Consider the following 26,881-nt stretch of genomic DNA (forward strand, 5'->3'; position numbering starts at 1 on the left):
TCTGTTTGTTTGTTTTTTTATAAAAGATGGTAGCAAACAATAGAAACAAATGCTTTCAATTTATCCAACTAAATTTTAAACATTCCATATGGTTTCAAATCACTCAGAAGCTAATGTTCACAACTATTCCTATTACATCTGAACTGCTTGGTGCAGTGTAATGACTGGATAAGCAATTTCAGAAAGCTTCAGGAGGGAAAAGCTATATAAATGTAAGGGATGGAGGTTATGAAGTATTAACATGATGCTAAATTGCTGCATATCATATATGCAATGGGCAGTTTACAATCTGTTCATCCTGATGGATTTAGCACAAGGGAGTCTGAAGTCCTAGCTCTGCAATTTCTGTCTCTGCCTAGTAATTTATGGTCAGATTGTACCCACAAATAATGGGTTAGCACCGAATGAGTCTGGGACCCTGCTCAGCCCAAACAGCTCCACTACACTCAGAGGAGCAGCGATAAATGGAAAGTAAGGAAAAGTTCCAGGAGATAATGAGTCTGAATACTAATGACCTAAGCTAATACAAAAGATGGAAACTCAGTTTATCAAAGAGTATAAAACCCATTTGGTGCCTTAATGAGTTATAAAAAAAATAATAACAATAACGATTTAGTGGATTGAAGCCAAATGTATATTTTTTTTCCACATTTTTCTTCTTTATCCACCAAGATGTTGCAGAATTTATGAGTGTCATTCTGGTTTACTGCAGAAATTAAAACATACTGCAGAATTCCCTCCTTCTCTATTCCTTTGGCCACTTTCCTCACCAGCCAGAAATTCTCTCTTAAGCATCTTAGTCATCTAGAGCATTAAAAAGGCTGAAAACTGTGTTCGTTTCATGAAAATATAGGTTCATTTCTACCTTCAGTCAGGATTTTATCCTATGGAGAAGATAAATTTCTTCCCAGCTGGAAAAATAAATTATTGCGAGGATTATCTCACAGCCTTATGATTAAGCATTAAATCCTGAATGAACAGAAAATAGATGGGAAATCTATAATTTCCTACTGAAGTTGATTCTACAGCAAAATGTGTTTGTCCATTATTCATATTTTCTTAATACCAGGTAGTCCTGATAGATAAAATGAAGCTTCTCAACTAAACTGCACAGTTGGCATTCTTATGAGAAGACGGGATAACAGAGCTCCCCAGACTGGAAATGGATATGCTTTCTCCTGTGGTGTATTATGTTTCTCCTTTCATGCAGTTGGAACTGTACGTCGTGTGGTGCCACCTGAAACAAGAGAAAACATGGCTATCAGAAATAAGAGAAGGTTAGGCAGCAGTATTTTCTACTTTACTTTAAATGTCATTGCAATGTAATTCACAAGTCTATGCTTCTTTTAACTTTTACAATAACTAATTTTCTTCTCCCATGGAAGGAAAAAAAATAAAAAATAATTAAATAGTAGAAAAAACAGGATGTACCCCAGATTGGAGCTAAAGGCCTGCAAATGATACCTGCCAATAGGGTGGTGCTGTAGGTACCTGCCCCACAAGACTGTGGTAAAGGAACCTGAGCAAGAAACATTGCACCTTGCTTTCGGGGAAGCTTGGCAGCACGCACCCCTCTAAAGCACTGGCCATGTGCACCCAGCTAAAGTGAGCCAGGAAGGATGTCCCTGAAGTGTCTCCAGCTGGTTTCTGCAGTGTCTCCATCTCCACAGAGTTCTCAGGAACTCTCCTGTAAAGGTAGGCTGTGACCAATCTCTTTCTTTGAAATAACTGAGCAGGCTTCAGTCTCTTTTCTTCCCTCCCAGCAGCTGGATGAGGGGAGAGGAGTTTTGTGTGACACCTGCCTCCTTTCCACACTCTTACACTGTGTCAGCTCCTGGATGTCTCTTTGTGAACTGATCTATCTGCAGCAGAGAGTTCAGAAGTAAATTTGGGGTATTAAAAGGTCTTACTGCAGCTCAACCAAGATAAGCTAAATTATCTTAATGAAAGTTAAAAATAAAAAATAAAATAGAACAATCCAAACCACCAGCTGTAAGGAAGAATTTGCAAACCTGTGCCCAATTTCATTCATTTCATGTAGTACACTCATTTACAGCAGGATAAATTTGGAAATAATGAACTATACAATGCTGGGGGGAAAAAAGTACAGCATTTCTTTAGTCCTTATTCTCCCACTGAGTGAAAAAGCAAATGCAGCTTTCACCCATTCTGGTAGTTCGTGTAGCTGAGGGCCGAATAACAACATCTGTTTCCCTTCTCCTTTACATCATAAGAACTGGGATAAGAAGTGTTTCTTTGGCTGTGAAATCATACTGGAGGCAGCAGCTGCTAAAGTGAGCTAGAAAATGACAAGTGTAGGCAGGATACAATGCATCAAAAATTGATGCCAGCTAATGGAACAGAGGTTTTAAACAGCCTGTGCAGCACCCATTACGGTCCAGTTCTGCAAGCAGGCGGGAGTGCTTCCCTTCAAAACCCTCTGAGTGTCTGGTTTGGAATGAAACGAATCCTGGTATGCATTTTAAGCAGAGACCAATAATCGTGCCAAGTACCCTGGAACGTACTCAGCCATCTGATTCTGTGAGCTGTTTCCCAACTAAGGGGAGTTTTAGATTCAATGTGTGATTAAGACTTGAATCTATTATGGAAGCAGGAACAGTGGAGGAATTATCCTTTGTGATATTTTAAAAATAAATATATAATTGAGAGACTGCATGCAGTCCTCAAAAGAATTTAAAGCTGCATGCAAAACCCCTTTATTCACAGTTATCTACAGAAATTCATGAAAGCATAAAAAATGACAGCTTATAAAAATGGCCAACTGGCAAATCCAGATGTGGCTGGCTGGAACTTCTGCCTTCAGCACCTTCACACCCAATGTTATTGTGACATTGACCACAGCGCATCTATCTATCACTTCAGAGAACCAACGTGATGTTTTCCAGAAAAAAGCATCAACAGGATAATTGGGAGGATCCCATAAATCTGAAATTGCAGCTACTGTTCTTTACAGACATATGATTTACAAAAACACCCTAACTAATCTTGCTCTCGCTCCTGCGCACACTTGCTGTGTGCCTTTGCTAGAATGCTTTGAACTGTCGGTGCCACTGTTTCCCCTGCATAATTACTATCTTCTGCTGTTTGTGTGGGTGTCTCGCTTGAAGACACACCACAGAGGCGTTCTTTGAAATAGGAAAACATTTTTGTAATGCCATAATCACGTAAGGAAAAGCAAAAATATTTTTAGTTGCCCTTTCTGTTTATGCTACTAGATCCTGTACTGATGGTATTTGAGGCCTCTTCAGGACAGTCTGAGCCCAAACCCAGGTAATTCCCTAGGTGGACCAGCACTGAATTGGCTATTAGCATGGTATTAGAGCAGACGTTGTACTACTAACTTTCTACATTGCAAGTGGAGGGCATCCTTAGAAAATGACAGCAGTAAGGAGACTTTGAACATAGCTGGATAGGAATCAGGCTCATACACACAGTTACTTACTGAGCTCTTGTGCCGACCAGCCCACACGGGAGGTGGTGTGTCCGTGTGCTTTTAGACTGCAAGAGAGGAAAGGGAGGCATCAATTCTTCTATTTTCTGCGAAAGAGGTTCTCATCCTTTCAGCCATACACGTTCTTCCCCAGTGCATCGTCCCTGTCAGTTACCTGTCATCTACCTTATGCTCCAATTTTATAATCCATTTCACCTGAAGATAAGATTGTGCCTTAAATTATGCATTCACTGAGAGGCCAACTTGTCTTGTTTAACTGTACAGCTACACTGCCACTCAGGAAGAAGTACAGAGCCGTGAAGCACCTTATGTATTCGAGGATCTGAAAGCTCTTCACAAAGAGAGATGGAGATGCCGATGGCAAAGGGAAGCGCACTAAAAATTGTTGGCAATTGCTGATGTGGAACTTTCATTAGCTTTTATGCAGCCTTTGACACCTCAACCACTTTTATTAAGAGAATTAATGGGAGGGAGGACATTAAGGTTATTTCATCTTGTCCTTGGGGAACTGACTGTCAAAAAGACTGATGTAGTAAATAAAGTGTTTGAGGTAACAGTGACCAATTTGTGGGAATTTGATCCAACAGCAGCTCAGAGCGTGACACTGGACAGTTTTTACTACCACAACAACAACAACAACAAGTCCACCACTGTAGGCTGTAAGACATGGAGTTTTCCCTCTCCCTTCTTTCTTTCCTTTTCTTCCTTTCTTTTTCTTTTTTTTTCTTTTCTCTTTTTTCTTTCCCTTTTCCTTTTTTTTTTTTTTTTTTTGCTTCTCCTGTCTTTCTTTCTTTTCTTTCTCTTCCTTCCTTCCCTCCTTCCTTCCTTCCTTCCTTCCTTCCTATTCCTCTGTTCTTTCTTTATTTTCCTTTTTCTTTCTCTTCCTTCTTTTTCTTTCTCTCTTGCTCTTATTTATTCTTCCTTCTTTTCTTTCCTTTATTTCCTTATAACATGGCAGCACTTCATCCCAAAGCTGTCAGTTCTGTGTCTGTCTCTAAGGTCCCCCAATAAGGCAGAACTCTGTTCTGTCCTTAGTCACCCATGAAATCTCTTAATGCTGCTTTTGATTTGGAGAACACAATGCTGCCTGGAAGGACAGAGGACAGAAATACTGTAGGGGAGGGCTCACAGGTACTCTTCATGCCATAACACATGTGGTTATTACTCTGCCCTGATCACTGTAAGGCTGAAGTGCATCTGTGGTACAGAAAAGCCCAGCAAGTCCTGCACCAGTCTGCCTGGACTCCACACGGCCCCACCACAGGGGAAGGACAGACCACCACCAAGGGCAGAACTGGAGAGAAGTTGCTCCTTGGGACGTGCTTGCTTCAGCCTCAAAGGATAAGTTTAAGCAAAACCTTTCCTACTTAACAGTGATTTCAGGGCTAACCATCAGCAAAATCATCTTGCTGAATGCCCTTTGGATAGTCTGTTTTAAAACAACATTAAAGGCATAAAGACATAGGGTTGTTTTAATGGGAATAGTGATTTGACACTTGCCCACTTTTATTCCTTACTGCAATAATTCTTTGCCTCCACTGTTTGAGGGAAGTGCCATTGAACCCAGTGCATTCAGAAATGTTAGCCTTCCTATGGTTTGCCATGCTATTTTCTTCAGGGAAAGGGAGCTGGTCGCCTAGCTTTCATACATAAATTCAGTATTTATTCTTCTGATCTGCTCTTCCAGATTTCTTGCTAGCAGTGCAGCTTCAAGTTTCTGTCTTTCCATTTATCACAAGGAGGATATTCACTGCTGACGCTTCAGAAATATAAATAAATAAATAAAGCAGCAGACCCAGATAAACATCTCACAGCATTTTAGAGCTGCTAAAAATAATAGTTGATGTAAGTAGAGCTCTATAAGTTAAAAGTACCGTTTGATGCAAGTAGTGCTTCATAAGTTAAAAGCACGACACAGTCTCTTTGTTTTAGCTGGGATAAACTGTGATTACCATGGTGCAATTAGTAATGAGGAGTCATGGGCAGAGACAAAAAAAAGTTGGGTCTCCAGAGCTTTATTCTAGCAGGCTGTCCCCTGAACAGCACTACCTCCTCACGCAAATATTTGCCCTGAATAAAATGTTCATGCTTTCTAACCAAATAAAAGCAGCCCTGAAATCTGCAGTAATTCTTATGTCACCGCTTGACAGCACTAAGGAAAAACATCTACAGCTGTCGTGCATAAACAGAGAACTGTCTTAAAGCAGCTGAGAGATTTGGCTCATTCATTTTTTCCAGGACAGTTGCTAATGTGGCTGTTTAATGAAAGATGGCAGAAACAGAGAGGGATTCTGAAGTTTAGCACTCACATGTAATAATCATATTTTCCCTGAAAATACACAGAGATATTCAAGTGACCTCTACTGAAAAGATTCTCCTTTGCCAAAGCTGTATGGGTACAGAAGATGGTGAATTTTTATTTGTGTGCCTGTTGGTGTATGTGTGCACAGAAATGCACGCATCATTACTTGCTGTTCGTTGGTTACTATCATACTGCCAGTCTTCATTTTGTTTTTTAGGCATTCAGGAGATCACCCTTATTTTTAGTTACTTTATTTAATATATGCTTGTCATGAACGAAGTTTAATGATGCTAACAGAGAGACCCACTCCTGCCTTCACTACATTTTGGATTAGGTCTTTTCCTACTAGGTTTAAAAGCAGTAAAGTCTAGTTTGTGGCTAACTATAGGCTACTTCTGATTGAAAAATCAATCATATTAAAAGTTCATTTCAGAACTCTCAGAGATACTGAGGTACAGGAAACTACAAAAAGTCCCCTCGTATTTCTCACCTTAAAAACTTACAGAATGCAATGTTGTTTGTTAAAAATAAGGATTGTTTATTTCTGAATCCTTAACAAACAAAATGAAGACTATTTCCTGACATAAAACAAAAAACTCAGCAGAAAGCAGCAATGTGTCATCAACTCTTTATCTGCCTCCATCTATTTGCAAGACAAATACTTTATAGCACAATGGCCAATGAGAGAGTAATGTGCCTTATGCTTTGCTCTCCTGTCTAGTCTGGATTTTAACTTGCTAATTTTCTGTGGCTACAAACAATGCTTTGGAGTCGTTCAGGCAACGTGTTGCCTATGAGCCCCAGGCTAAGGGACGTTGCTGAGGCCACCAGCAGGTTCTCCAGCTCACGGTGAGAAGAGCGAGCCTTCCTCTTCCTCCCTCTCGTAGCTGCTGTTACACCTACTGCACCGCTGCATAGCTAACCTCAGAAGAATCAGATAAACATTCTGTGCTGGGCTGTGGTTAATGTTTTCAACGAGCACAAATGTGGCTACCTGGAAATCAGGAAAAGCACGACTCAAAGACAAGTGGCTTGCCTGAAGCCCACCTCAACAGCCAAAGCATTTTCAAATGTGCTCCTCTACAAAGAAGAGGAAGAGATGTCCTGGTCAAGCCAAGAGAACTCAGCTGACAGCCTGGGCTGACTTAATACAGATGACCCTAGCACTCATGGCTCAAGTAGATCGCAGCCTCCTTCCACAGATGAAGTAACCCAAAGGTCCTCCAGCCAGCAAGCTGTCCTGTAGGCTGTCCCTGCAGCGCTGTCATCTGCTTAGCCACCCACAAGCATGGGTAGCAAGGAGCTGAATCTGACCCTTTTGGAGGAAGGGGGAAGTGTTTCTTTGCAGGAAATGAAGCAAGACTAAACAGAAAGTGCCTCTGTTGGTTCTGCAAAGTATTTAGCTTTGAGACAGTATTCCTGTGAGAAATATTATTCAAAACCCAGTTGCAACGAAAGGCAAGATCTAGATCTAAGTTCTTGTCTCTCCAGGCACAAGTTAGTCCTTTTCCAGCCCCACCCTTTAATAATCTTTCCACACAATGTTACGTAACATTAAAATACTATCAAGCATTAATCCCAAGCATCACATCCATTTCACCTCACTGCCAGCAGCGGTTCTGACAGAAGATTGTGTTATGCCCAGAAAAACAAGCCTGCTTCAGTGCAGCACAGCACTGGCACAAGATATTTGGGGTTTCTCAGGACACCTCATCTTTCAGTGACAGGCCCAGAGTTTAAGCAAATGGATTACTTCATCCCAAAGTGTCCTGAATCTCAGATATTACCTCACAAAGCAATCAAAAAATCCGCAAAGCTGCTCCATCTCTCCTTTTTACCCTTTAATACATAACATGCAATACAATAACAGCCAAAGGAGTACTAGCAGGTCAGTCTGAATGGTTACTCCCATTTCCAGGAACACTGAAGTTAAATTTGCATGGGAGTGGACCACAGCATTTTGCTTCCTGCTTCTAAAAGATGAGTTTTGGTGAAGCCAATATCCTGGACAGACACAGTTTGCTACTGGTCAACCATTATACAGGATAAATGAGGCAGTGAACACTACTGAGTATCCAACCCCTCAGTAATACATGCCATTGCAACCTCAGAAATGCCTATTTCTAACCCAAGAGTAAACGCTGCCTGTCTTCACAGGGAACAATTAAGGTGGGCAGGTACATGGCAGACGGGGGGGCCAGGAAGATACTACCTGCAAGATATTTCACACCTATCAGAAAAAGAAGAGGGCTTGTACTGAAGTGGATGGGAGAAGCCCCTGAAGAAAGGAAGGTGTCCTACAGAAAGGTTGATGGGGCTCTGAGAAAGCTCATGACACCCAAACGGCAAACAGATGAACACAGATGATCTGAGAACTGCTGTTGCCTATGTCACTGACTTCCCAAGTCAAGTTATCTTTCTCTGCCTCCTGATAGCCTCGTTTTAGGATGGTAACAATGCCAACTTTCCATCTTTGCAAGTCCTCGTAAGATCTATGAATGGGTGCCATTAAAAAGCTGTCAGCATTTTTAATTATGACAATATGCTGTCCCGTAACACAGCTCGTCTCTCTCAGAAGCCAAACAATAGCCTAGCTCAATTATTAATTTATTGTGAAAGTACCTCACCTTTTGCCAACAACACTGTTCCAAATTGCTTCTTTAGCTCCGCTGTCAACACACAGCCTCACTGTTTATGGGTCCATGTGAGGCACAAAAACCAAACCATACATCAACTTTTTAACAAATTAAAAGGATAATATGATATGATATTGCATTTTCAATAAAACTCCATCCAGTTTAAATATATGTAGAGAAGGACTTCTTGTGTTTTCAGCCTAAAAAACTCACCATGTGCAATAATATGAATCTATGCAAATAGCCATAACCCCAAGTATGCAACTGAAAAATTATTGTGTTTTTTTCACTTATTTGAGTAATCTGCTTCAAGGCATTACAAGTATTGCCAGGAAGAGGTATCTCTTACTGTACATTTCTCTTCCAACTTGTTTCATTACATCTGGACTTCCTGAAACAATGACTGGAGTACAGTATGGCTGAAGAAAGCTAGAAGTGGTGTACTAGTTTTAGTTCCAAGCTGAAGCCAACTTCTTGTCACTTATTCTGGCTGGTGTAATAACAGAGCAATTATTTTCTTTTATTTTGTGAATTTTACCAGTCAACTATTTATTTCAAACACATGATTCTCTTCAGAGATCATCTGAAAATTGCTTCTTTCTTCTGCTCTTGTCAGAAACAAATGTCAGCACAATGCTGAAGTCTAGGACTTGCTGTTCTGCACCAGAAAAATAGTGTCAGAATTAGCAGGACTGCCTTCAGGGGCACACAGGGTGTAAAAGGCTAACAGATTAGTTTATAGGTCACTCTTGGTACCAGAAGGAAAATTGATTTTGTTTTCTTGCCATCTAGCTCTCACAAAACACATTCTCCAGTTTGTCATCTCATATGTTTGGCTAGAAGAAGTCGTAATTTATTTTGAGCAGATATTGCTTGTCCCTAATTCTGAAAATATGAGGCTAAACAAACAAACAAACAAACAAAAATCTGACAGTTGCAAGGTATTTACCTACCTTCTACAGCTGATGCACTCAGATGACCATGTTCTTGTTCAGGAATTATGGGCAGTATCTTCCTGGCGTGTGTGGTAAGTGGAACGTGTTGTTTGTTGGTCTTCACTAGGAAAAGGTAAAATATTTTTATCCACACTGCTAAAAAACAAATACATCTGCAGAGGGTTACGCTTTGAATATGCAGGTTTGAAGATCACTGAGAGATATCTGAATGCGAGACAGAGGTGCACAGCCAGTTTTCAATGGGATTTCAGTGCCTATAGATGCAGATACACATCGGGGAGTCCTGCAAGTACTAACCACGTTCTGGTCTTTTACTTCCTCTTGGCACTAGCCAGACTACAATACATTGATCCTAAGACTTCATGGAAAACAGCTTGAGGGTAGGCCACTAAATTGCTCTCAAAAAGTCCACTAGCAGTGAAAATGCAAAAGCATGCAAATATGGGGATAACTAAGGGTCTCCAGAACACGAAAAGCTACAGGTGGCCAGTTAAGCAGAACCAAGTAAAATTCAGAGTGTGAACTTCCCAATTCATTCTCACATAAGGATGGCCCAGACGGTGTGCCTCAGATAACTTGCCATACACACAGGGAGAGTAACTGGGGGTTGTACAGCACTTAACAGAGATGAGAGCATGCACTTCAGAAACAGGCAGAGATATGGCGATGCCGTTAGCACACTGACACGCAGACATGGTGTCCTGCTGAGATACACGTAAGGAAACATAGAAGTAGAGATGCCAGGCTAATGACATTTTGATGCAATGCATTTTTCAAAGAACTACAGTAGAACACACAGCATTTCAACTCCAGATCCACCCTGTCCCTGACCATCCATAACTTCTGTTAACCTACAGATAGATTTCTCCTGAGTTCATAACAAGAGGAAGAACCGTGCCATTTATATTTAGCCGTATCCTTTCCCCACTTTCGATATCAACTTGGCTTCTCTCCTTTACAAATGCAGTTAACAAATGGGGTTTGGATCTTGGTGATTAAGCAGCTGAGTATGAAAGACAAAGTTAAAACAAAACTGGGGTAGGTTTAAAAATAGCAGTGGGTCATATTCCACCCTCAGGCTGAACCTGAAGAGAATGGGAACGAAGGCTGATATTCCCTTTGGAGCCCATGTGTAAGGCTGCTCTGCATGCATGCAAACGGAGCAGAGAAATTGCCCCTCATGTATCAGTGCTCTACTGAAAGCATACAGGGGCTATAAAAAGCTCCTTAAAATTACCTGTCTCCCATAGATTTTATTCTCCCTTCTGAAACAGCAAAAGACCCAAAGTGGTAATTAGGCTTCACATTTTTCTCTGGAAACATTGCATCTTAGAAACACGTACGTCTGTGTTGAATACTGAACACCGTGACAAGCTTTGCTGTTCTCAGCATTATTCATCTACGTTGCAGAGGCAGAGACAACTATACAGCTATGTCAAGAACTAACTAGGAAGGATCAGAATAAAATATGTGATGGTTCATTTAGCCAAGATTAAACAAATTTCTCCTTTCTTGGCTCTGCACATATTTGGTGCTGTAGAGGATGCGTCCTGCCTGTCCTCTTTGCTAAAAAGAGCAGGTGCCACAGAACACAAGGAGGACTGAGTCTGCATTCATTGAGATGCCAGCCCTGACACTGCTGAGACAGGGACTGGGCCTATTTCCAACCTGTCAACTAACCTGAAGCTGTAGCAGTACATCAAGATATGGCAGAGTTTGGCCCACTTCTAATCTTCTAGGTCAGGAACTATTATTTTAATAGGGTAGCATAGAAAACAATATAGGAACTCAAATGACTGAGGGGAAATTTGTCTTATTGTTTCTTATGTGCAAATTATAGTTGTCAAGCGCACTTATATCAGATGCTATGGATGTCACAAAGTCTAAACAGTCCAGAAAACAACAGCAGGCCAGAAACCCTGAGGTTTTATTCTCTGAGTCTTGGTTGTCACCGTGATCCCATAACATTCTTCTTTCAGGATGAGTCATGAAGTTACCACCCAATTGCTTAGTGGCTGCAGGTCTTTTAGCAATTTAAAGCATGTGTTTTAACCAAGCTACCCCACTTTTCATGTTACTGGAAAGTCCAAAATTTCTGTATCTGAGAACTGTAGCTATTTCCCTTTGCTTCCAGCATCTAAGCTATTTTTCTACTTCTGCATTTCTCTTAGCCTGAACCAATTGAGTCAAACCAGATACTCAAATTTAACCTTTCCTCTAGGAGAAACACAAAACACCTTCGCAGTAGCAAAAGCCATATCAACTGCTGACCATGTGTCCCAGCCCGACCCATGGGGATGGGTGTCTGCTGCTGTATCAGGAATGGCTGCTGGTCTGTGGGAAGACAACCATTGCTGCTGGGGGTCAAGGCCAAAACCCCAATTCAGGTCTTTGCTAACAGAGAACTCAGCAGGCCACAGAGTAGCCAGGTGCTCTGCATATTTGCTGACTCTGGGCTACATTCATTTTCATTAGAAAAAAGGTATAAGTAAGTCTAAGATTCCAGGTAAGTAGCATAGATATGAACATACAAAATTCATCTTGTAATTCACAGTCTACTGAAATCTTAATTAAATATGTTAGTGCTTCAACAAATACAGTCTACAGAATACTCGATACCATGAATAGGATATGTTCAAAATCTGTTCCAGCAAATGCAATCTGAATATTAATTTGATACGGTTGAAAGCCAAGAGCATCATAAGATAATCAGAAGAAAACATACTCAAATACATCAGAATTAACTTTGCATTACTGTGAGCCAGACGAGTCAGGGAATCTTGTATTTGTATCCCAAAATGTAATGAACCAAATGATTACTTTGAGCCAATGGAGTATTACTGAAAACAAGAGAAGTAATACACAATTTCAGCAATATAGAAGGCATTATGTCAGAACTAAGGTTGCTCACATAGACTATAGAGTAGTAATATGATGATATTAACAATACGATTGCATGTCTGCACAGTCCCATTCTAGAATAGGAGTGGGAACAGGGTTTTTCTTTCCAACAGACCTTATGCTGCTTTCAAAACAGGACAAAAATAAATAAGGAAAGTCATTTTTATGCTACAGAAATAAGGTCTAGATGGGAATTTATAGTGGTAAACTTGTAGCGATATAAATTCACACTGCATCTTATAACCCACATACTTACATTAATGAAACTTCCAGTATGAAAAGGTCTGCTAGGCAGATTCACTCATAGCTACCAAAAGCACTCATTTATGCACTTTATTTTTCTTGTGCAACATTTTTCTTTTTTTTTTGAACAGTGTAATGTATAGTTCATAGACGCTGGCCTGCTCCCAGCATGTGCCATGTTCCCAGGAGTTATTTTTTTTAGGATACAGTCATATAAGAATAGCTATACTTAATCAGTTCCTAGTAGTGGAAAGGGTATTTAAGTGGTTTAGGGAAAGTGGGTTAAGGAAAAGAGCAATGTAAATAGAGCTACCTTCCATTTCACTGGAACCAAGGCGATTTAAGCAGTGAGCTATGTGACAGTTTAGCAATTTCTATCAGAGCTCTTTTAAATCACTTTGGGGAATACTATCTAGTCCTTATAATTGCTATTATTAATTTATTAAGTTGTTCCAAAATCTCTTCAACTGGCTCTTCAGTTTGAGAAAAGAAAGTCTTGCAATAAAAGCCTCTGATGTGGAAATCTCCCTGACATTCTCTGTGATGAACACAAAGCAAGGAGTAGATTTTTCACCTTTGGTTTATTTTCCACAAACTACACTAGCAAGTCCTATTTGATATGAAAATCCTCTGTGTCTGGAAATACAGGTCAGCTGCTTAAAGAAGACATATTTCTTGCACTGATGAAAAAGCATCTTGTTCTCTTTCCCTTCTCTTGTGGCTGCACTAAAGGGCAACTGTGTTTTGTCAATCCAAACCACTCAAAGGGCTATTTTACATAAATGTAATGGCAGAAACAGATCTAAAGTCTAGAAAACATGCACTGTACAGCTCTGTACATGCTCTCACACACTTTTTTTTTTTTTAGCGTAACTGCACAGACATGATACAGTCAACGTTTATGACCAGAATGCTTTAAAGCTTCTCTATTTCCACTGTATGTGCCTAATCATTCATAGTACCGTGAATTTCTAAAGTTGGAAGGTTGTAATTTTAATCCTACCCTAGAGAATTTACTGTAGATTTCTCCTCCTCTCCTCCTTGGAAGAAAGGCCACTGGACTGGATGATGGTAATTTGTGGATGCAGAGACACTCACAGTTTCACAAGAGCAGCATACATGCTGTAAATTATCTATTTGTGGGACCACAGTGATATTGCGCCACTAATTTACTGAGCCTATGTAGGAAAACATTCTTATTCTCAAAATGCAGGCTTCCTTCTGTTTCTCTCCTCAAACTTTCTGAACTTTGACTAACCTTTGGGAAATACCTTGTATATCTTTTCATCTATATGAGATACTGTCACACTGACTTACATATACAGTTATTTATCCTCATTGCAGTGTTTCCAGAATGGCTGTATTGTCTTCAGTGCACCTCAATGTCGTGTTCAGAGATTCCAAGCTGTACACTAATGATAATTACAATACTACCAATGGTTGTTGAATAAGTAGTTGCTATTTATAATCTACTATCACAGTAGCAAATCTTAAACTTAGGAACTGGAAAAAAAAAAAAAAAAAAAAAAAAAGTAAACATTTTTCATATGGTCTTGATTCTACTTTTAATTCTATTAGTATAAATCAGGAAATTGACTGGATTGATTGGACCAATGATGTGTGAAATCAATGAATATCAGATTAGAATAAGGTCCATTATTGCAGTTACAACTAAGCATCTTTCTGGGTTAAACTGATAGGTTGAAGCAGGAGGAACACAGAAGTAAGAACAACAGACCAATATGTGATTCCTGTTCTCTTCAGCATAGTAAAACTAGATTTGAATTTCCATAAAACTTCATCATCAAAAATGCCTTTGGATATACAACATTAAAGATGTCATTGTGAACATGCTGATAAAATAGTTATGGTATTAGTGAAGCTACTAAAGACAAAAGGTGGCAGAGAGATAATTCCTTTCCTGGGGGATGAAAATAATGAGCTCATAAATATCTTAGACCTTAAATAAAATCTTAGAGGTAGCCAGCACTCTAAAACTGAGTAGCATAAATTGTACTCCCAGGAGAGTTCAGACAGACGGGGAGCTAGCTACTCACTCTTTTCTAGGTAAAATTGAAATGCTGTGAGTTATTGAATAGTAGATGGAAATTATCAAGCCTCCTCTAATTCTCAAGAAATTGACAAGACAAAAAGCAAGGTAACCAAACCTAGACAAATTTAAAACCATTTATTTCATTTGCTGGCTTTGTAGATATTCTTGTTTTGGAGGGAGATTTTTGTTGGTGGTGTTTTGTGGGTTTTTGTTTGTTTGTTTCTTTTGTTTTTTCCATTCAAAGCTATTATTCTTCATGTTCATGTTAATATTTAAAAAGCCAGAGCTCCCTTTGTGAAACCAGAACCCATGGCATTTATTGAAGCAAATGACTTTTCCGGCAATATCAGTAACATTCAGAGCTGTATCTGATGATTTCCCCTCACACAAACATTTATGATCAAATTCTAATTTCTGCAACCAAAACTTGGAGTTTAGTCATGCCTCTTAATTTATCTGGGCTAGCCACATTATACTCTCAAAAGATCACATTTTAATATCTACCTGAAACTATTAAATTGTACTTTGTTGGGACTTTTTTCTAGCAATATCCTACTAAATGCCAGCTGAGCCATTCCCTGAGTCCTCCTACAACTGTCCATTCCATTCTTTGCTAGCAGATTTTGTCAAGTCAAAAACACATAGAGCATACATAAATGTATGTACAGCTTTGTACACTTCTCTTACACACACAAAGCACTCACCTGCCAGAATTCAAATGTGGAACACAAGGTCACCAAAAAGTAAAAGGAGGTAAAAGAAAACAACAGCAAAGTCCTTAATGGAAAACATTTGGAAGACTGAGAGAAGCATTCCCACTTATATAAGTCTTTGTGGAGTTTCACTGTGAGAAATATTTATTTCCGATAGAAATATGTATCCATAACATAAGCCAGATCAAATTTGTGTAGGATCAAGGTAACGCTGAAACAAAACTGAAGCATCCTTTGACAGGAAAGTCTTAAAAGGACTTTCTTGAACTCCCCAGGCTTCACAAATTTGTTAGGTTTTTATTTCACTTGTATATTACTTACCAGGAAAAAGATGAATTTTAGTAGGAGAAATGGTTGTTGTTGCATGTCTGGAATCTTTTTTGCTTTGAATAGTATAAACTGCTGCTGCTCCTCTGTGTTTACAATCTGTTTTAAACAAAATGAGATATCCTCAGCTATAGAAATACATACAGCACTCATTAGAAGGAAAGCTGGTACAGCCCTTATGCCTAAATCGTTTAACACTTTCCCTGAAGAAACAGGAAGGTTTTGAAGTAAGGTCAGGAGGAAAACCTGGGGTCAGATGTTTTATATTTTCCCAAATGACATTTTATGGCTCCATTTTTGCCCTTTTCAAATTATTCTTTCCTTCTCTATAGCATGTAACTCAAGCAGACTTTGGAAGATTATAAAAAAAGCAAACATGCATGCTCTGGTACATGTTTGGAGTCATGCTTCTGACTGTGGAATAGCAAAGATGAAGTGTACTGGCTCCCTAGGAAGCCGACAGCTTCTTTGCAAGTGTGTAGTGTTTATCTTTGGGAGCACAGTACCAGAACAAGCTCTACACCACCGAGAGAAGATAGAGCTGGGTTGAACACCTCTGACTGCCCTCAGCACCCAGTGCTTTCCATCATCCTGCTGCTCTCTCCATGGCACTCTGCTACAGTGACAGCAGCTCAAGACTCAGCTTCTGACAGCAGACTTGCCCCACTTTTACACAACAGAACTGAGTTTTTTTTCTTTTGAGAATGCCAGGAAAAAAAAATCATCTCTAAAAAATTCATTAAATTAGCATTATTTAGGTCATGATGTTTTTATGAATACCCAGGTGAGAGCTAATATGCTGAAGCCTTAAGTATGTGCTCTAACAGTTAATGTCAAAAGAAGCTCTAGAACTGGCTGTAAGACAAGAGTGGGAGAGTAAAGGCAAAAGGACTAATTTCTAATTTAGCTCCCTTGACATGGATCAGTTGTAACCTCCTCAAAGTTTATTTGGATATTTTATTTTATGCACTCTTGGAAATAACTTCATTAATGTTTCAGAGAGTCTCAGAGTCTGCCTAGCAGAAAGTCTTGGAAGGTCTCAAGAGGAAATGAATAATTCCATATTTCTTACCAGCTTTCACTAGTGCTCAGAAATAGAGAGGAAAACTACTAACTGAATTATGACTGTAAAAATTCTAAGCAGCTGTTTTAGGCACATAGTTTAGGCACGTTATATTCTGTCAGATTCTTTAGGCACCATAGGAAAAAAAAAAAAAAAAAAGCAGAATGTAGACTTTTTATTAATATATACATACAAGAAATAAAACCCTTAAATCTAATTTTAATGTGCTTATCTTTTTGCCACTAAGATACTGCTGTTGTATATGATGTTATATATAGTAAATTTAAGTAATGAAAATACTATTCCTCTATGAACAGTAAACATATTCTAGAAGTAAATCAGAAATCAGAAGCCCAAAAAGGGCATCTTTTCCTCCCTGCTTGTGTCCACAACAATTCTGAAAAGCTTGCATTTAATAGAAAAACTATGTTTAAGGATAAAGGCAGTAAAATCATTACTCATCACTACTAATGGTTCTGCATTAAAATGAGATGTTATGACTCAAAGCATAGAAAATCTCACTCGTGACATTTATGGAAGCTTTCAAATTGCAAGTGAAAGTCCTTCAAACTAGAGTAGTTAATGGCCCACTTATAAAGACCTATTTTACAGTTTGTGTGATTCTTATGTACATAAAATAGGACACAGACTTTTGTTCTATCAATAAGTAAAAGATCATGCTATTCAATCAAGATACTCTGATAAGGATTTTCTTTTCTTATTTGGAGGGGGTGCAACAGACATGTCATTTTAAGCAACTGTTTCACTTAATTGATTAAAAATAAATGCATAAAATATTTACATTTTTAAAAATCACAGAAACATCTTGAATGTAGGCATCCTTCTGCCTTCTGTTCAGTCATGACTAAATCTAAACTTTTATTGCTCTTTCATTACTAAACTACTTGTGGATACAATTAGGATGATCACGGGAATGGATGTAGCTTATCATTTTTTCATTACCCCTGTGATGAAGGTCTTTGTTCTGCAGCTCTGGACTACAAGGGGAATGGACAGCTGTCTGGTAATAGCAACTAAATGCTGGTTCTCCAGAGGCTTTCTACCCACTCAGGGCTGAAACGGGCAGAAAGTCTCAGGAAATTGCTGCGAAAAGCATCTGAAAGCTATTACCCCAGGTAGCAGGTTAAGTAACACTCGTTTCACATTGACGAAAGGGAGTTTGCTCCCTGTACCACCTACCTCTGACTTCTGATGAAAAATGAAGACCAGCAGCTGACAAGGTCAATTTTCTACACTGTTTTTGCACGGAGGACTTTATCTCGGTTGCTCAACAGTCTCATGCTTATGGTACTCCTACACGTTTATTGTTGCTTTCCCCATTGAATATTGCTAGAAGAAATACTGCAAACCCTGATTTCAGCCTCTATTCCAAGTGAATTGCATAGGAAGAGCCTGTTTTGGGTGGTGAATGCATTATGCACAAACAATTGTTTCAGTCTCTGAAGTAAGGACAAGTTCTTCCATAGCAAAGTTACTTTTTTATCACTTGGAGTAGTCAAACAGTGCTGTTTCAGAAATCACAACAATATTTTATTTGCTAAAATAACAGCACAGAAAAGAAATGTTATCTGAGCTTAATTCAGCTCTAGGACTAAGAAAGCACTGCTTGGTTGACCTGTGTGGTATTGCACCCCCACTGTGAATTCAGATGACCAGTTTTTGGGACAGACAGCTGAGTGTCTCTCTCATATCTAACCCCTGACTTTGCTTGACCATGACCTAGATGAATCATCTTCAGGAAGGAAAGGGTATTTCTATCTATTTCTATTGTCATTGGCATTTCTGCTTAAGATCTTCATCAAGGCTCAACTGTAATCACTTTATCTACTGAAATGACTCTGAAACCAGAAGTTCATTGGACTAAAGATCATAGGCCACCAAGCATCTGTCAAAAAAAAAAAAACATACTTCATTTACCACCAACAAGCTGGATTTGCATCCACAATTCCAAGGTGAAAGGGGATAGCATCAATCATCTGAGTATTCCAGTTCCTCTCTAAGAAACTCCTATCATATTACAATTAAAATACTGTTGTCTGAACCACATTAACAATCAACAGCTTCCTTATAGTAGATATTTCATTGTGTAGAAATTTAAATTCATGTAGATTAACTTTTTGTTACTTACAGTTTTGTCCATTTTCATAAACAATTTTGTAGATGACAATTGAAATAGTAAACACAATAATGACTAGAATCATACTGAGCCAAATGATCTTCACCATGCACATTGGATCTGTCCAGAAAAAGTAGGAGAGATTAAATAAAGCAGGAAAACACTGACAGAAAAGAAAAAAAAAAAAAATCAGAATAATTTGTCTTGATATTTTCTTTAACTATGCCTATCCCCACAGATGAAAATTTAAACAAAACATAAGGTTGTGCCTTTCTCTTTCAGCCTTCTTTGTTGTTTGCAACTGAGTTTTCCAACCAGAATTTAGTTTCATTTTCATTTGTATCTGTCTCTCCATGTCTGAAAAAGTTAAAAACTATACTAGTATCATAGAAAGGCCTACTTATTAAAAACAAACAAATAAACAAACAAACAAAAACCAAGACATAATCTGCCCTCTCTTAAAGAGGATTTTCCCTGGAATTATTTTACACTGCCTTAGCCAACTCAAAACCACTTATTCTTTTCCATCAAAGTTACAGCATAAAATGTATTTGCCATATAAAACTAAATGAATGTAATATACATGTAATTCACCAATTCCCTGATGGGAAGTGTTGCATATACGTACTGGAAGCCCTGATTGTGATCAGGCAATCTCCTGCAGCACAAAGTGAAACTTGAAAAGCTGACGGTTTGTCCTCTGGGAAAACTAAGCCTAGCTCAGTTGAATATTTCTCTTTTAAGTCAGGCTGAACATAGGATATTGCAGCTGGACATTAGGAAAAGTCAAACCTGTCTTCTGGTCCTTCTAGCTGCGAAGTTAACTGAAATCGTTTAATTTACCTCCAAGATAGCAGGGTATGCCATTAGGGGGGAGGGAAGAGGAAAAAAAAAAAAAAAGTAATTCTAGATTTTTTCAAACATGCATTTGGTAAGTCTGTCATTATTAAGTGGAGGAAAAAAAAAAAAAAAGAAAAAAAAAAAGAAAACCAAATGTACAGACACTTGTTTTGCTTTCTAGCTTCTAGGGAAAATAAAAGCAAAGCAAAACAGTTGACTATAACTGTCAGATGACTATTAAAGATGGTCTTTTTCGATGGGATGATTAAAATTGCATTGTTTTGCTGTGAAATACTTTCAAGTGGTTTCTGAGAGCAGAGAACTGCCTACTGGAGATTTTCTCAAACATTCAAATTGTTTCCGAGTTTGATTTCCCTTCTGACTCTCCTTTGTAACTTACATTCCACGTAAGACTCCAGCTGCAGTGAAATATTTATGCAGTCATTTTGGTCGTCAATCATGGCCACTAGACAGGAGTGATTTAGGTATTCCTCAGCTGCATTTCTTCCTCTGACTGTAGAGTTGGTGATGCGGATTTCCAGCATATAGAAGATACTATCCTCTACTTCTTCATTTGCATGAAGCATAGTGAAATTAAAATATTTGTAAAAATAAATAATATCTTTTGACAGTTCTTCCAATGAGCCTTTTTCTTTTGGAACTACAAATTAAAACAAAAACTGTTATATAATGACAGACAAAAAAAGACAACTCTTAGAAGGAGTGATAAATATTTTTTCTGTCTCATTTGTGAAAACAAATAGTAATTTTTTACATTACTGACTATGATAAAAATGGACAAAAGGATAAAATGTAAAATCATTCTGAACAGATCTGAGGAGTATTGATTATCTACACAAAATATTTTTCCTTAGCAAATTATAGCCTTTTTTTTTTTTTTTTTTTTGCTTTACTACCAGCTTCAAAGCTTTTAAGATTTTTGTTGCATTGTCAGCTGTTGTCAAAGCTAACAAAGAAAAAAATTGTGCTATGAAGAAAAACAACAACAGGAAAAGCTGTATGATGCTAGACATCTGAAGTGCACATCTAGCCTCTGTGCTATCACTTGCAGAAGGGTTTTGTTCCATTTCAAACCACAAGCTGTGAGACTCACAGAATGTTAACAAATACATGTGGGTGAGACTGTGTCAGTTGTGTTAGTCATATAGGTATAAATGAGAACAGAGATTGTCCACATACTTTTTGCTTTGGCATTTTCCACGCTTGGAAACACAGCTACTTTTTACTAAAGTGATGCAGTTTGGAAAGAATTGCATTTCTTATGCTCAGGGCTTGGCCTCTTGCCCCTGTTGCTGACAATGTTAGGAAAGCAAAATTCAGAAGCATCCTCTCCCCCAGATTTCCAGAGACAAGTGCATAAGGCACAGAAGGAATATGCTGCTACTGCTCTGAAAAGCTGTGGTGGTTGCTGAACTCTTTTTCATATTGCTGGGCCAGTCCTTACTCAGTACTGCCTTCCATAGAACAGGTAAAGTCATTTTGATGCTAAACAGTTGCGGATACCACAGGCAATAAGCAGAAAAAATGTTATCTTATTTCTTTTATTTCTTGTGTAGCTGCCACCTAGACTGTTAGCATCTTTGATTTAGTTCTTCAGATACTTGCTTTCATCATATCAGCCATCAACAAGCAGAGTTCCACAATGACTTTTAAAAGCAAATTCTTCAAGAAAACTCATCAAAAAATACAACTCTTTATAAATAAATGAAATATTTTGGAAAACCCAGCAAGAGTTAAAGAACAAAGAGAGATATAAGAGTGCTCATAAAAAACAGATGACAGAGGTCAGATTTGCAACAGAAACATTCCAGGTGGCTGCTGGATAAGGCACTCTTTTCTCACAGCACAGCACCCTGCTTGCAGATCAATACAGATCCCCCTGAAGATAATGAACCCTCCCTCACACACATGGTTTTACATAAGATCCTCAAAGAGAACAAATTGGCATTTTGCTACCTATGTTTTTCTGCTGAGAATCTGGCATAAACTCTGCATTTTGTAGCAATGCAAAAAAAAAAAAAAAAAAAAAAAAAAAAAAAAAAAAAGCTATTAAGGACAAAAAAAAATGTTCATAGAACTTAAAAAGCCCATAGAGAACCAGCACCGTGTTATCATTGTCTTTCGAATACCAAAAAAAAAAAAAAAAAACACCAAAAAAAACCACCATGCATGTTGTAATTAACTACTTCCAAATGAAGTATTTTGCTTTTCCTACTTACTTTTTTTAGTTATCACTCCTGATCCTTGATGATCAACATCCACATCTCTGTTGGATTCACATTCCAAGTATTTAGTATGTGATTGTTGTTCCCTACTAGATGATTGGCAAATACATGGATTATTTTGGAAACTGGAATGATTTACAATGGTCTTCAGCAAGATAGTCTGGTTTTCTCTTCTTTGTTTCAGTGATCTTTTGCAAGAATTGTTAAAAGTGCAAAGTGGAAAAGTGGTGTTACTTAATGAACAGGTATCCATGCACGATACAACGATAGTGTTAGCTGAAAAACAAAGAGTATCATATCAGCAAAACCATCTCAAAGGACATAGACAAGTATGAGTGTTTATGTATCATGTAACATATCCTTTAACCATCATACAATGAAATGCACTTTCTTTCTTGAGAATTACAGCAGCATAGTGAATGCATCATGAACTGAGAGAAAGAAAGCAGAGAATATTCCTCTAGCCTACATGCTGGATTTTATTGCTGAACTACATGGAATATCTTCCAGTATCAACTTGCGTTTGTGGTCATCTCTAGTCTCATTCCTGTTTCAGAGTTGTTCAGATTTCATTGTACTTAAAGAGAAGATGAAACTGCTCATGTTTGAAAAGGGTAACACAGCCCTGGAATTGTGCAGTTGCCATACACCAGGGTGATCATGCTGCAAAAAAAAGCTATAATGAGGATGAAAACTTTCTTGTCAGTGACATTGAAACCTTACAGTGAAACTACAGAGAAATGCTGCTGGTCTGTCCAACCACACCCTTCCTGCTCTCTGATACTCAATCATGAAACTTAATTATAACCAATTTTACTGTTAGTTGAGTTTCAGTATCAAAATACTGCAGCTGGAGCACATTAATGCAATTCTAGCAAATGACAAAAACCAAATAGTATTCATTATTAACGAGTGCTATTTTAGCTGTCCTCCACATTAGAGTAAGGCTTTATTGTATGAATCATGTATTTTTACTTGACTTAACCTTGAACTATTTTTTCAGCATGAAAGTAATTTAAGAGTAAAAAACTTCTGGGGCTCCAACATGAAATCTGTATTTATGAGCACAAATAATCAGGCTCATGTGTCGACGTGGCGCTATCCCATATTTTTCTGGCTGAGCTTCCAATTCTGGTGTTACCTTTGCATCTCTGAAAAGGAAATTTTGCATCTACCACTCATTATGAGTAATTGGGATAATATGTTCATAAATCCTTATGTAGAGGCAGGAACGCAGCCTTTGATTGCTCCAGTACTCAGCCGCAATCTGACAGTTTCAACAGCCATCTGTGCTCACATCGTAGCGGACTTGCCTCAGAAACAGTTCAGTGGGGGATTTTGGGCAGAATACGGAAATAAAATCTGAAATCCAGCACCACAGTCAGTTACTTTTGCTTTATTAACACCACGTTAGAATATCATAAACTCATAAAACGTAATACATTGAAATGTAAAATATAGCATGTGTAGGTAAGAGAAAAGCTAGGCTGTGATCTTCCCCTTAAGAAAGTCACAAGATTTTCCCGCAAGTGTTTTTGATCTGACCATCACAACCTGGAGCAGAGCAGGCTCTTGAGACCCAATTCTTCCAGCTGAAGGGGGTGTTTTGGGCAGCGATCCTTTGTGGAGATGAGCCAGCATCAGAAGAAAACTGCTTACTCTACCCTCCTGGCAAGGCATGGTGCATCTGGGCAACTAGTCTAAAACCACTGCTGCAGCTTTCAAGGTCAGCTTATGGCAATTCCCTGCTGTGCCCCTTTCACCAAGGAATTTGTACTGGCACTTGTGAATCCAGTGATTGTGCTGTGACAGTGGTCTATCAATGGTCACTCCATTTTGCATTACATGCTCCACATGAGCAAACAGGCTCAAGAGCTGCCTAGCGTTGGTTGTAGGTATGTAAAAGGCATGTTAAACAAATGGAAAACCTTTAATGCTGTCCTGTAAGGGAGGGTATTACTCTCCTCTCAAAAGATCTTTACTGAGAAAGCCATTCAGTACCATTAAACCTCGCATTCTCTCATCTCACAGGACTGTGGGCTTTCCAGGGAAGAATATGCATTGCTGAACAGTAAGCCTGGCTGTAAATAGGTGGGATTTTCCCAGTGGATTACGTGGCAGACAGACAGCTGTACCAGAGTTTTGCTGTTCAGTACAGGATTAGGAAACATCCCTTCCCAAATGTAAGCACCACTGGAAATGTGGAAAGGGTTTTGAGAAAAATGAAAACCTTATGAATTATGAGGATCACTGAGACAAAACCATGCAAAGCATCTCTAGGAAACTGCTTTATATTCAAAAATCTGTAACTCACATGCTTAATGTTAAGTGCTATGACTATGAAATTCCTTTACAAAACCTCTATTTACAAGTTGGGTTTGTTTGTTTGTTTTCTATAGAAAACCCAATTCAATTAAAATGAAATTATTCACAGAAAAAAAAAAAAAATCGAATTTAAAAGAAAAACAAATAACTTGTTTCCATTCAGAAAATCATAAGTATTTCACTTTTGGATTAGCTTAACTTTTTTTTTTTTTTTTTTTTTTTGTATTTGATCTGTGATGCCCTGTTTTGAGTCAATTCAGCAGTGTCTAAAATTACATTTTTTATCACTTTCTTACAGAAATGGTAGCAATCCCATAATGTGGCAGATACAAAGCCTTCTATACAACTTTGGGAATGCGTAACTGAGATTATAGAAGATACAGCCTACCAAACTGTACAGGACTGGGACTGAGAGCCTCAGGCTCCAAGACAACAAGTTCCTGTTCTAAAGCACCATAGTTTAAAGTTTCAGAGACCAAAACTGGCTGGTTGCTTTACAGATTTAAAAGAAACTTTTCACTTTTGGCAATGCTGAACTGTGTTCTTTATGATAATTTTTTTGTCTTATTTTTCTGCAAATTCAATTTCCCCAAAATTGCTGTAAAAATAATAATAATAATAATAATAAAAAAATCTAAGATTCACTTATGTTATATTAAAAACCTGAAGCACCCACAGATTTAATGTGATTTTAGAAAATAGGATTAGGTCTCAACCACTCATTTAGGAAACACCTGTATCAGAAGGTGCAGTGGCTATGTTTCACATCTCAGAGATGATTTCTGACAGCAAATTTGTGTGGGGAAGTAATGTCCACAGCCTCATGTGGTAGACAGAAATCTGAAACAGCTACAGCAATGGAATTTTGTACATTTTAGGCTTGCTACAACATATGAATTAAAACCAGTTCCCAACAGAAGATTTTCAGTGAACCAGAAAATCCAATTCCTTGGAATTTCAAATTAAATTGCTCAGCATGTTTACTTCCTCACATAATTCAGACATTGTAATACAGTCCTATAGTTTTTAGAACATCCAAAATACGACAATGATCATGATTTTCCAAATATAATTCTGTGCTCTGTTCTGCTCGTATACAATTTACTTTAGACATAATGTGATTAAGACCATACATCAACATCAGACTTGCAAGGATCATGTTATTGCAGCATAAAGCAACTCCAAGGATAATCTGGGGCAAATATAATGGAAAAATGCAATTACTCTTTCATGTTTGACAGTAATATCAATGTTTTCTTCTGGTAATATTCATGCCATTGCTTATTTGTGTGGTCTGTGATAGCAAGTACTTTGGTTGCTTCTGAGTGGAGGTAAAACATTAGTTATTCCAACATCTTAAACTGTATGATTGTTTCTATAACATTTGAAACTTATGACATCTTATCAAGTGTGTTGGTTTATAATCTATAAATATCTATAAATTATCTAGTTAGTGTCACAATTACATTTTTTGGTGAATGAAAATAAAAATGTAGATGGAAGTAACCTGGGCATGCTTTGATACTAATTTGTTTGCAGAAAATTATGCTTCATAAATAATTCAGTGATGTCTAGGAACACACCATTTGGCAAGGAGATTATTTTTTTTTATTAGATTTATCTTATACAAAAGCTTACTTAGGAACAGCTGTGACAAAACTGTTTTAATATTAATTTATTTATGAATTTTTAAGAAAGCACTGAATGCATTACTTATACATGTAGATTTTGCATTCATCCTAAATACAGCATTGACCTTTAGGGCCACCAATATGTATCTGGGATTTGGGTTAAAAGATTTGCTTCACTAAATTCACCTATTCGGCTCCAATATTTTTATCATGCTACAACTGCATATCTCTTGCATAAACACTATCTCACACCAGAAAGTAACTGTACAAAGATTTATAGGCATTTAAGTACAGGGATTTCAAAAAAGTTATTTTTTAAGACATGAGTAGCTGCTATGGAAGAACATAAGCATTTTAAATACTACCTTCATGCTGAAGATAGTAAAAGTACAGTTGCATGGAAATAGTTACAACGTTTTTGCTATGTACATAAATGAATGGCAAACTCCTTCCAAATTAACACATATAATTAACTCTCTGGTTAAAAATCTAAAGAAAACAATCTCTATGTTTTACAAAGTCCATATAAGTCCATATGAGTCCATATCATAACCACCACTTTCAGGAAAGCACATGTCAACTTTTCAACTATAGAGTTTAGAATAAATAAAGGCTCTTTTAAAAGCTGATCACTCACCTTCATGGATTTTGAAAAATTCAGGTAAGCATAAAATAAACATGGTAAGTACTCCCAGTACTAATCTGAAGAGTTCTGATTTTCTCAAAATCAAGCACATGCCACTGAAGTGCGCCCATCTAGCATAGTGGTGGTAACTTCCTGGTTTAGCTTTCAACTTAGTGCAGGCTTTATGCAAAATAACATCTACCCATTTCCTTTTTCTCATACGACTTTTCTTTTCACTTCATGCTACGTTAAGTTGAAGAGAGGTAACTTCTGTTCTTACATTGGCATTCAAATGAATAAAATGAAGATAAAACTAATGTACCAGGATGAAAATGTGAGAAAAATGCACAAAAAGTATTTTATTCATTTGGGGCAATTTTGTTTTAGGAACATCACCCCCTAATGGCCACT

General features: G+C 38.0%; 1 protein-coding gene across 1 annotated transcript; it reads right to left on the reverse strand.

Moving 5' to 3' along the window:
* Positions 1–26,612, reverse strand: TMEM156 (transmembrane protein 156). The gene is made up of 8 exons (XM_084517525.1): positions 26,483–26,612; positions 21,884–22,165; positions 20,044–20,304; positions 18,816–18,923; positions 15,598–15,702; positions 9,364–9,468; positions 3,464–3,519; positions 1–1,237 (listed from the first exon to the last, which is right to left on the reverse strand). The coding sequence occupies exons 1-7, from the start codon at positions 26,580–26,582 to the stop codon at positions 3,515–3,517; spliced, it is 966 nt and encodes a 321-aa protein (XP_084373651.1). The 5' UTR covers positions 26,583–26,612; the 3' UTR covers positions 1–1,237; positions 3,464–3,514.
* Positions 26,613–26,881: the final 269 nt, after the last annotated feature.

The sequence above is a fragment of the Aythya ferina genome (genome assembly GCF_964211825.1).
Source record: "Aythya ferina genome assembly, chromosome: 4".
Classification (NCBI taxonomy): Eukaryota; Metazoa; Chordata; class Aves; order Anseriformes; family Anatidae; genus Aythya; species Aythya ferina.

Coding starts and splice junctions, on each gene's coding strand:
- TMEM156 (XM_084517525.1), bottom strand. CDS start 26,582: ATGTGCTTGATTTTGAGAAAATCAGAACTCTTCAGATTAGTACTGGGA. Junction 20,305..21,883: donor AGGAGTGATAACTAAAAAAA/GTAAGTAGGAAA, acceptor TTTAATTTGTAG/TTCCAAAAGAAAAAGGCTCA. Junction 9,469..15,597: donor TAAAATTCATCTTTTTCCTG/GTAAGTAATATA, acceptor ACCTTTTCCTAG/TGAAGACCAACAAACAACAC.